This window comes from Rhipicephalus sanguineus, chromosome 4 (assembly GCF_013339695.2).
Source record: "Rhipicephalus sanguineus isolate Rsan-2018 chromosome 4, BIME_Rsan_1.4, whole genome shotgun sequence".
NCBI lineage: Eukaryota > Metazoa > Arthropoda > Arachnida > Ixodida > Ixodidae > Rhipicephalus > Rhipicephalus sanguineus.
Window position 1 is genome coordinate 80,769,392 of NC_051179.1, and position 11,858 is coordinate 80,781,249.

Consider the following 11,858-nt stretch of genomic DNA (forward strand, 5'->3'; position numbering starts at 1 on the left):
GGATAATAAAAGTCGCTACCTATTGACTTTGATGTTATACCTTCATTCTTTTCAAATAATTTTCTTGGTTTTCGCGCACACTCATATACTTCAAAGTTGTGCTGAAGCGTATATGGTTCGCGAAAAACGCCAAGCTTTGGAAGTGGTTTTCTAAAAATGTCATATTTTATTTCTTTAAATGCATCTGGTTGAAGTCAGTGACGTATTCAACTAAAATAATGCATAACTCTGCATTATTTTAGTTGCTAACAAGTCACAATGCGTATAATCTGACCAACGGAGCCGAGTGGCCGCGCCACCAGTCATGTTATACAAACTGCATAAAAGTTGTTAAAATGCCTTGTATCCGGCATATTTGGTGCAGCAAGGGTGCTTAATGGTTGAACAGACCCCACCTGGCCTCTCTCCGAAATTTTTTAACTTTCCATGTGCATATACGCGTACACATAGAAACGCATGCACGATGGTTGAACCCTACACGCCCGGAAGGATTTTCTTGCTACGCCGCCCCAGCCTGACATAAACACAAAAAGGTTGTTAACAAAGAACAAATGCGCTCAAACTGCATGGTGCGGCAAGGTTTCTCTTGCTATCGCCCGCATTTCAAACTGCAGTTTTCAAAGTGCCGAGGTTGCGGGCGCTCACAAGGCATCAGTGCCGCTTCGATTGCAGGCGAGCAGTGCTTGCACATTAAAACGACGCTGAGAGGGCGAATGAGATATGTAATTGATTACTGCGAAAATTAAAAGCTGCTAATTGCCGACCATGTCGATATTACGGAACAAAATATTTGCGAATACAGTACGATGATCTTGATGCAAGATCTCGTCATCATCTATCGATACATGCCGCACTTCTGAAAGAATTACTACAGCCAAGCTAGTGTCATTTGTCCACGTGCTTGCCCGCACAGCTTGTAAGTACCAGACGCTAATCACTTAAATATAAAGTTTTTATCAAATAAAGAAGCGCACTTGTAACAATAATTATGAAATGACACTGATAGTTCAACATGGTATTTATAATTTACGAATTAAAACACATCATGGGAGCATCAGGAGAAAATAAGACAGGGTCGAATAGGACACAAAAATACATCCGGAATATCAGCACGCAGCCCTACACAACAAGCTTTATAAAAGCGCTTTAAACGCTAGAGGCTGGCATGAAAAATTAGTGATTGAAAATACAGCGATCACAATAGTGCACAAAATCTTATAGTACTAGAAATCATCCGCGTGAATCAGAGCAGGTCAGAAGATCAATGTAACTTTTAGAATCTAGTGATTAGACAAAGAACGGGATGAAATGAAACGCTTTTAAAGTTTGCGCTATATCGAAACTGTGTCCCCTAACTTCTTTACTATTTTCAAAGGTGACGCGGAATTGCCTAATTCAGCTGTCGAAGAAAGCAAAGCTGCATTTTAATGTTCAGTGCATTCGACATTGCTTTAACGAATGCATTTGGATATATATTCGAAAAAAGATTGAAGGTGCAGACGAAGAAAAAATACCTTCTTGGAGCGGGTGTCTAAGTACAAGCCACAAAGTGTGGCTGTCTCTTGCGCGAGGAAATAACGAGGGAAGGGGTCCACGGGAGCGCAAACTTTCGACTGTTTATTCAAGAGACAGTGCAACCAAATATATAGGCACAGACATGCGCAGCAAACTACGCACACAGCGAGCGCATACCACCCTAATCACAACCTGTTATCTATGAACTTGCGCTCTGCCTGCGAAACAGACAATGAAGTGTCACTGATACACATGGAACCTCGTGCTTTGATATGATATGCCTCCAACAACTCTCGAGCCGTGGTGTCCCCGCTTCTACCCAGAATCTGAATCTTATTCAAGCACGGGTCACACTTATGTGAACTGCAGTGGGTCGGCAAATGTGCCCCATCTTTACCTTTTAGTGAAAGCTCGGAGCGGGTGGTTCCTTGGTGGAGGGGAGAAGAAGGGAGGTATCTCGTTCTGCTAGTTTCAGTTTCATTATGTATTCCGGTGGACGTCAGTGTGCCTGCGCGTGCCTCGCTACTTCACGGGTTCGCTTATCTCAGTACAAATTGTCTAACCAATGATCCTTTGTCCGCCACTGGAGGACACTGTGAGCTCCGTGAACCAAGAATCGATGACACTCGTGCGACGTTGCTTGGCTAATGAGGGCAGCCGAAAGCCTGTACGAGACTCCGTCGAATCATTTCCACATTGAAATGGGTGAACATTTCAAATGACCAAAAAATATGAAGCTACTGAGTACGAATCAAATTTAAGACAATATAACTAGAACTTAGGACCCTCAATTAGCAGGTTTTATGTATTTTAATGTTTGCGGAGACAATTTTGGTGTTATTTGTAACGAATAAAATTGCAAAAAAGGTTTGTAGTCTGCAGAATAATATTAGTTACTTCAGTTTCTATACAAGGCCTCAGAGACAAAGGGAAGGAAGAGCGCACCTCTATGCGCTTGTGTTTATGCAATGTGCGAACTTCACGTACCTCGCGTTTTCGTCTCTTTTCCACTGCAGGGAAACCAATTGAGGTACGCCTCGTTAGCCTGCCTGTATTTCCCTTATGTTTTTATTTCTCTCTTAGAATTATGCAACCCACATTAGGTGCGATGCATCTTCGCAGTCATGTAAACGCGGCGAATTAGGAAGAAAACGACTGCTGTCTGCTACTCGAGTTGACAAACGCTGAATATATATTCTAAGCATGTGAACTCTCAACTCAATTCGCCTGCTTGCAAACGTCATTAAATTTCTAAAACAGGTGTGATCGTTGACCTTATGTAGCCTTCATTTCATCCAGCTTCTTACTCTCGTAATCTTTGTTTATTCCGCGACATATTTCCGAGTGTATTGCCACATCAGTAGCAGCGCTTGTCCTCGAAGTTTTCTTTGGTTATCTTCACTGTATAAATAACGCGTGCGGTGTACCCCCTTTGGCTCCCTTTGAATTTTGCAATGAAACTCATGTACTGAGCGAAACACGATACTGGTCGAGCAGTTGGGTACTTCCCAATCGCCTCACGATCGTTTTGACTATGACTGTGTAATTGTCGCTGCGGTAATGCCAACGTACTCTGTGGTTACAGTGTCTAGGAGGGGAGACCCTGTATCATCTCAAGAGCTGAAGAGAGTTTACATATGCAAGTAGCCCAACAAGAACTGCTGCTAGAATGTTTTCACTTCCTGATGCATTTCACGGTGAATTTCAGGAACAGGCGGAAAACTATGAATTTTTGTTTACAGCTTGCTAATGGTACGCTTGCCTGCCTGTGTTTGTCGCTTGAGAGAACTCTGGCGATGCGCGTCACATTCGTCAACTCAAAATTGACCTCCCTGAATGCCTTCACTTGGTAGTTTTAGAGCACCGCTCTCCAGCACGGAACGCTCTCAACTTTGATTCCTGAGAACGATGAAGATCTGGCGTTGTTTCGGTCACGTGACCCATGCTGCTTTTTTTTTTCGCATAACCTGAGTGATGCCAGCGTGTGCTGTGGTTTGTCTCTCCTGCATGCCGTGGTTGGCTGCAACAGAAGACGTTAAATCCCTGGCGTGCATCATCTTCCAACCTTTGATTGCTCGGGCGATCGAGTGGTGGTAGGTGCGGCACCGACACGGCTTCTCTGTGTAGGATTAAAAGCGTGCTCCAAATGGCTACAGACACAGTCAGTACGTTGTAGCGAGTAGTCAAATGCATTATAAGTCTATTTACTGGCACTTCGACTACATGCTTTTTCACGCATTTTTCGCCAATAATAACGGCGCAAGAACGACGTTCCATAACTACGAGTAAAATTAGACAATGTGGAACAAATTTTCCCCTCGGTTACTAAGAACGTTCGGGAGCCTGAATCGGCGTGATAACGTAAAAGTTGTATTCGCTAGGTGTAATTGACTCGCGGATGCAAAAACCAAATGAGTGCCACCACGTTCGCGAAGCCACCGCTGAACAACCTTAGGCGGGTCTGCCAAGAACAGGTGCTCGCTGAGACTGCGCTCAAGCCACTGACAACAGAGATTCAGCTTATTAAATAGGCGTTAGATACGAGTTAGATCGTCAACAACATCAGCAGCTATACATCTATTTGAATAGCGGCGACTAGTGAAAATTCTGAACGCTGATGCGACACAGTATGTGCGAAGAGGTTGCATAAAATAGAAAAGAAAGTGAAAAGTAAGCACCGTCATCACAGGAGTTCGCATTTTCATCCGTGATTGAAATTGTGCGCCAGGAGCTCCGACAAGCGTCAGCGCCTGTTCAACCATATTCTGAGCTATTCTGAGTCGAGCCCATACAGCTACGACGCAGCTGTTTATTGTCGATCATGCATGTGCACCTCTGTGGGATTTCCGTTCCTCAACTATACACCATGCAGATGTACTGGTAATATTTCACACTGAAGGCTTAAATGCTGCAATCACTACGAGGTACATTTACAGAATTCATCTCCCATTTTTCACCCAAAATATAATGCACAAAATAATGGTTTACTACTGATAATAAAGCGTGGAACAAAAACGGCTGTTGCACGTTACAGAATCAACAGTAAAGCTTCCGAATGTTACACTATGAATAGCTCGCCCTGTTGCAAGGAGAGAAGGAAGCCAAAAATATCCAAAGTTTAGACGAAGAGGTTTATGAAGCAGAAATTTCGGATGTGGCATTACAAGTCGGTGTACGGTATTTCTCAGTGGTAGGAAAATTAATTTTTCCGCTCACGCACACACAACTACGTGCCGTGTAAGGAAGTTGATGCAAAAGCAATAAAAACAACAATATTCAAGTAATACACGTTTATTCCATTTATTGTGTCAGTCGATAGTCGTCGGATCACCAACGCAAGATGGCAGTAATAATTTAGTCTGTGATTGTAAATCTTCTTCTTGCAATTCGCAAAATTGTTTCTGCAAAGAAGAAAATACACCATCCCATAAAAGTTAACGTTCATAATCGTGTAGTGCACACATTCAAATACAAATTATCTGATCAGAACACACCAGGTGCCTTCTGAAAGCTATGAGAATGCAACCAGAAAACTTTAAAAACGCTTCGGTTGCCAGCTTTGGTATACTCTAAGTAAATATAAGAAAGACAAGGCAAAATCCACAAGCCCGAATGTCAAGAAAGAAGCTCAACGCAATAGCATCAATATTTCTGTCTGTCACCAACATACAGCATGAGTACATTTCGCTAGCAGTTTTACGCGAGAGAGATTCTCAGGCAGTAAACGATAACACTACTGCTGCAACAACAATATTGTTATGATGAAAGATGTTTATTTGAAGATGGGCTGATGGGCAAAAGGGCTGAATGGCTGCCGCCTGGCACCGATACACTCGCAAGCCAAGAGCTCTTCGTCCTCCTCTTCTTTTCGTCCTGCCTGTCGCATTAGCGTAGCACTCCTCCCTCCACAGACGAAGCCCGCCGGGCGAGTAACGGCTACGTGAACGCGGAGTCGCGTGGACGACAGCGCTTTAGGCGCGCGACGTGAACCAGTTGCGTCTGCCGAGAACGGTAGCCGTGGTTTAGGAGACGAGCTATTGAGTACGTGAGGTCACTGAGGCGATCGACGATGACGAAGGGGCCGGTGTAACGTGCCAGAAACTTTTGACACAGGCCACGCTTGCGAAGCGGCGTCCAGAGCCAAACTATGTCGCCTTTGTCGTAAGATACGTCCTTGTGCTGTGAATCGTAGGTGATCTTGGAACGGTCCTGGGATGCCAGCGTACGAAGCTGAGCTACACGCCGTGCCTCCTCTGCGCGGCAGAGAGTCTGGGCAATAGAAAGGTCCACATGAGTATGAAATGGCAGAATGGTGTCAAGGAAGAGTCGAGGTGGTCGAACGTAAAGAAGATAGAAGGGGCTGTAGGCAGTGGCTTCATGCCTCGCCGTGTTGTAGGCGTACGTAATAAAGGGGAGGATGTCATCCCAATTCTTATGCCTTGAATTGACGTACATAGAAATCATATTGGTGAGCGTTCTGTTCGTGCGCTCGACGAGACCATTTGTCTGCGGGTGATAAGGGGTCGCGTGGCGAAATCGACAATCACAGAGACGCAAGAGTTCTTCGACCACGTCGGCAACGAACTGGCGTCCACGATCACTCACAATAATGCGAGGTGGTCCATGGCGAAGTATGACTGTAGACAGGAGGAAACTCGAAACATCGATTGCCGTGGCTGTTGGTATTGCTGCGGTCTCCGCATAACGCGTCAGGTGGTCAACACAAACGATGACCCAACGGTTGTTGTTTGATGAGCGCGGGAAAGGGCCGACAAGATCCACTCCGACCATTTCGAAAGGTGTTGAGGGTGGTGTCAAAGGGTGAAGGAGTCCGACCGGGGCAGTGTTCGGGCGCTTGAATTGTTGGCATTTGTCACAACTGGCCACATACTTTTCTATAGTCCTTCTCATTCTAGGCCAGTAGAATCTACCTTGAACGCGGTGATACGTTTTGGCGAAACCCATGTGGCCAGCGGTCCCGTCATCGTGCATAGCGCGGAGCACGTCTCGTCGCAACTTTGTGGGGACCACTAATAGTAAGCGTGCACCATCAGCCGCGTAATTCTTTTTATAGAGCAGGTCATCTTGCATAACAAAGCCATTGTTGTTTGTCGGCTGAGCAGCTGAGTCGAAAAGGGCATCCAAGTGCCGGTCGTCACGTTGTTCTTTCCTGAAGGTGGCGAGGTCGGGAAAACGTGTATCGTCAATGGCGGCTAGGAATTCATCAAAATTGTCGGCGTCACAAGCAGTTGTGGGTAGCGGGAGCCGCGAAAGACAGTCGGCGTCGGCATGCTGGCGGCCACTCTTGTAACGGACCGTAAAGTCAAATTCCTGCAAGCGTAGCGCCCACCGAGCAAGGCGACTAGACGGGTCACGGAGACCAACTAACCAACATAGCGAATGATGATCGGTAACAATCGTGAAGTGATGGCCGTAGAGATACGGGCGGAACTTCTGGACAGCAAAAACTACAGCGAGACACTCTTGCTCCGTTACGGTGTAATTCTGTTCGGCCTTGCTCAACGAACGGCTGGCGTACGCAATGGCATGCTCGGCGTCACCAAAACGCTGGATGAGGACGGCACCGAGGCCAATTCCACTTGCGTCGGTGTGCACTTCCGTTGTGGCAGAAGGGTCAAAATGGTGGAGTATGGGTCCGGAAGAGAGCAGGAACTTTAGCTGCCGAAACGAAGAGTCGCAATCCGTTGTCCAGGTGAAAGGCGTGTCCTTGCGTAGCAATGAGGTCAGAGGGTACGCAGTTTCGGCAAAATTGGGCACAAAACGTCGAAAGTACGAGCAAAGACCTAAGAAACTTCTTAACTCGCGTTGCGACTGCGGTTGCTTAAAATTGCTCACTGCGGCAACCTTCTGTGGGTCTGGCCGTACGCCGTTCTTGTCCACTAGATGTCCGAGTACTAGCGCCTCTCGTTGGCCAAACTGGCATTTCTTTGAGTTGAGGGTAAGGGCAGCCTGTTCGAGGCACGTCAAAACAACGTCAAGCCGCTGGTTGTGTTCTGCAAAAGTGCGACCGAAAATTACGACGTCATCTAGATAGCATAAACAAATCTCCCATTTTAGGCCGCGCAGAACCGTGTCCATGAACCTTTCGAACGTCGCGGGCGCGTTGCACAAACCAAACGGCATAACGTTGAATTCAAACAAGCCGTCTGGTGTCACAAAAGCTGTTTTCTCTTTGTCAGTGGAATGCATCGGTATTTGCCAATAGCCCGATCGGAGGTCCACAGATGAAAAGTAGGACGCCGAGTGGAGACAGTCAATGACGTCGTCGATACGGGGAAGCGGATACACATCCTTTTTCGTCACGGAATTGAGGCGCCGGTAGTCGACGCAAAACCTCCAGGATCCGTCTTTCTTTCTCACAAGTATGACCGGTGCAGCCCAAGGGCTAGAAGAATCTTGAATGACGCCCTTGGCCAGCATGTCATCCACCTGGTCAGCGATAACCTTACGCTCCGACGCGGACACGCGGTAAGGCTTCTGCCTTATTGGATGCGCTAACCCGGTGTCGATCCTGTGACGAGCCCGTGTGTTGGGAATGCGCACTTCCTTAGCTTCCTGGCTGAAATCAAACAGCGATGCATGCTTCCTGAGGACACTGACCAGCACTTGACGCTTCTCGGAGGTCAGTGACTTGTTAACCATATTCAGGAAAAGTGATGAGTCTTGAGGAACACCAGGGCTAATATCAGTTGCTCGGGCTTCTTCGTGCGATGTGTCATTATTTAAAGCTGCTATATCGATGCTGGTATCCACTTCAAACGATGCAAGCCTCATACCCTTGGGTAGCACAATAGACTCGTCAGATACATTTGACACCCAAAGTGTGGTTGTTCCGCGGGCCAAAGAGATGACGCATCGAGGTATGAACGCACTTTTCTTCGTTATGATCGAAGACACCGGTTCGGCAATAGCAGCAAGTGCATCAATGTCAACACTATCAGCAGCTACTCGAACTCTGGATACGGAATGTGCCGGGAGGACGACATCTTCAAGGACGGCGAGGGTGCGCGAACAGGTAGAAGGTCGGTCGGCAAGAGGGGGCAGGAAAAGCTCGCCGGTCCCACAGTCAAGCGTGGCACCGCACTGCTGTAAGAAGTCGAGGCCAAGAATTACATCATGTGTAGAGTGAGCAAGAACTGCAAATTCGGCTTGATATAACTTGTCGGAGAAATAAACGTTCACTGTGCACACACCAAGGGGTCGGAGCAATTGTCCACTTACAGCACGAAATGTGTTAGCGTTGTCCCAGTGAAACATTACTTTACGACCGAGTTTGGTTTTGAAATCCAGACTGATGACAGATACACTCGCTCCCGTGTCTACTAAGGCTGACGTAGCAACATTGTCCACTAAAACACTAATCTTGTTGTGATGCATGGTGACTGGCGGAGGCATAGGGGAATGTGGCTGAAGATGACCGGCGACCTCACCTCCATCGGTCGCGCCGCCTAGTTTCCCGGCGGTGGGGACGTGAGACGTCGTAGAGGAGATGGAGACCTGTGTTGCCGTCCAGGCGGTGGCGTCAAGCTCCGCACGGACGCTGGCGAGTCGCTGCGGTAATTCAGCCGATAGGGTGTCCTGCTATCAGGGCCGGGAGGCCAGTTGGCTCTGTCACCAGGGTGATTGTTGCGCCGATAGAAAGTGCGTGGTCGCTCAGTTGATGGGGCTGACATGCGACGTCGCTGGGGACAAAATCGGGCGACGTGGCCGCGGACGCCACATTGGAAGCAAATGGGGCGCTCACGAGACATGCTGAAATTGCCAGCGGGAGGATACATGGCGCGGCCGTCCCACGTTTGAGAAACTGCAGATTGGCCGCGTACGAAGCCGTCGTGGCCCTCGTAACCAAGATGGGCGTTCACTGCAGGGCTTGGTACCATTGGACGCGGTGCGAAGTCGTATGCATCAACGGAAGCAGCGTTGATGGACGTCACACTCGGATCGCACGAAGGAAGAGGCTCCCGAGCCCGAGGAGATGGAACAGACGCCGCTTCACGTCGGTCGAGCTCTTCCCGCACCACTTGGCGGATAATTGACGCGAGGTCAGACGGGGCTGGAGCGACGTCAACGCTGGCGACAGTCGTTACGTTGGCCAAGCGGCCGAACTTCGGTGTGATGCGCCGAGCTCTCAATGCTTCAAATGTGCGGCAGTGAAGGATGACGTCACTCACGGACTCTAGATTCTCCTTCGCGATGAGGTAGTGATAGACGTCCTCTGCAATTCCTTTCAGAAGGTGACCCACTTTGTCCTCTTCGGTCATCCGAGGGTCTAGGACCTTGCACAACTTGAGCACTTCCTCAATGTACGTTGTGCAGGTTTCCCCAGGAACCTGAGCGCGTTGCATCAGCGTTTGCTCGGCACGCTTCTTTTTGGCCGCTGGATCTCCGAAGCACTTCCTAATCTCGTCGACGAACTTCGGCCACGTTGTCAAGCTCTCCTCGTGGTTTTCATACCACACAGACGCGGTTCCCTTAAGGAAGAGGCCGACATTGGTAAGCTGACCGGTGGCATTCCAACCATTGAACCGACTTGCCCGTTGGTAGAAGCTCAGCCAAGCGTCCACATCCTCACCGGCTTTTCCTGCGAAGGTTCGTGGCTCGATGTAGGGTTGCCATGGGTGACCTGAGGCGGCCGGTGTCGGGAGACCGGAAGCGGGTGCCAGATGCTCGTTGTCCGTTTCGGAATCCATCTCTGGCGGCAGACCAGCAATTCGTCTACTTCGGCGAATCACGACGTACTGCGTCTCTTCAGTCGGTGCGTCGTCGTTCGTAGGGAGCGCCGTTATCGTACCCCGCACCTCCACCAAACTGTTATGATGAAAGATGTTTATTTGAAGATGGGCTGATGGGCAAAAGGGCTGAATGGCTGCCGCCTGGCACCGATACACTCGCAAGCCAAGAGCTCTTCGTCCTCCTCTTCTTTTCGTCCTGCCTGTCGCATTAGCGTAGCAATATGTTTGTGCAGAAAGGAAGCTTACTTCCCTTATTATATCAGTTATAAAGAATGCTGTAAATCCCAATTTTTAAATACGTTCCTCTTCTTCTATAGCATACCCAGCTGATCTGGAAATTTCAAAACGAGCGCATACTTACACTTCTTTCGGAGAAGAGCGCCGTAGTGGAAGGGAGTGCCAAGACCGTAACCGTAGTTGAGGCCGTAGCCGAGGAGACCGTGGCCGAAGCCGTAGTGGCCAACACCGTAGCCGAGGGTGCCAACGCCATAGCCGTACACTGGAGCGGCGTGGTAGGCAGCGATAGCCGGGGCAGCGTGGGCAACAGTGGCGACAGCTGGGGCGTGGTGGACGGTGGTGGTGGCAACAGCTGGGGCGGCGTGGACGGCAGCGACAGCTGGAGCAGCGGCGTAGGTGGCAACTGGGGCAGCGGCCACGGTGGCAACTGGAGCAGCGTGGGCAACAGTGGCGACGCGGGTCACAGCTGGAGCAACTGCGTAGGAAGCAACTGGGGCGGCAACAGCAGTGGCAACTGGGGCGTGGGCAACAGTGGCGACGCGGGTCACAGCTGGAGCAACAGCGTAAGAAGCGAGTGGGGCAGCAGCCACGGTGGCAACTGGAGCAGCGTGGGCAACAGTGGCGACGCGGGTCACAGCTGGAGCAACAGCGTAAGAAGCGACTGGGGCGGCAACAGCGGTGGCGACTGGGGCGTGGGCAACAGTGGCGTAGGAGGCCACTGGAGCAGCGTGGGCAACGGTGGCCACAGCTGGAGCAGCAGCCAGGCCGACACCGTAGCCGGTGGTGCCGACGAAGCCAGCGAAAGCGCTGGTGGCCAGAGCCAAAACAATGCAAGCACGGATCTGCAAACGAAAAAAAAAAAACATTTCAAAGAGAAAGCAAAACACATAGCACATAGCTCCTGTAGGGAAGTATACGACTGTCAGACTGGCTTTCCTGCAATTCCGCAGAGCTGACTGATAATGTGGGGAAGAGATCTTTTAAAGTTGTTGCCAACAATTTACTACAGGTGGACATGAAGTTATACCATTTTGCATATAATTACAGCAGGAAGACACCCATCGTATGATTCGCAAAGACGTTCCCGCCGATTCAGTCATTTTAATATCAAGTCTTGCTCTCCAAAGCTGAGCATAGTTAGAAAACCTACTTCCTCGCTGTCTTACTTTACTGGTACTGTTTCGTTACAAACTTGGATCGCAGGCATTGTGCTGAATATAGTAAGGGCAGGGCCATTTAATTCAGGTTAAATACTTTACAAGGTGTCTAAACGATGCCATTAAGTTGCACAAAAAGAACTAAGAAAATAAGGTTACATCTTACCATCTTGATCTTACTGCCGCTGTTGTGTCA

At 49.0% G+C, this 11,858-nt stretch overlaps 1 protein-coding gene across 1 annotated transcript in view; it reads right to left on the reverse strand.

Moving 5' to 3' along the window:
* The window catches only part of LOC119390292 (calphotin), an 806,323-nt gene extending 794,477 nt beyond the window's left edge, over positions 1 to 11,846 (reverse strand). The window contains exons 1-2 of the mRNA XM_049415248.1: positions 11,829 to 11,846; positions 10,808 to 11,347 (exon numbers count right to left, since the gene is read on the reverse strand). Of these exons, the coding sequence (XP_049271205.1) occupies positions 10,808 to 11,347; positions 11,829 to 11,831 (543 nt within the window). The 5' untranslated portion in view covers positions 11,832 to 11,846. The remainder of the gene's footprint in view (positions 1 to 10,807; positions 11,348 to 11,828) is intronic.
* Between the last annotated feature and the right edge of the window lie 12 nt (positions 11,847 to 11,858).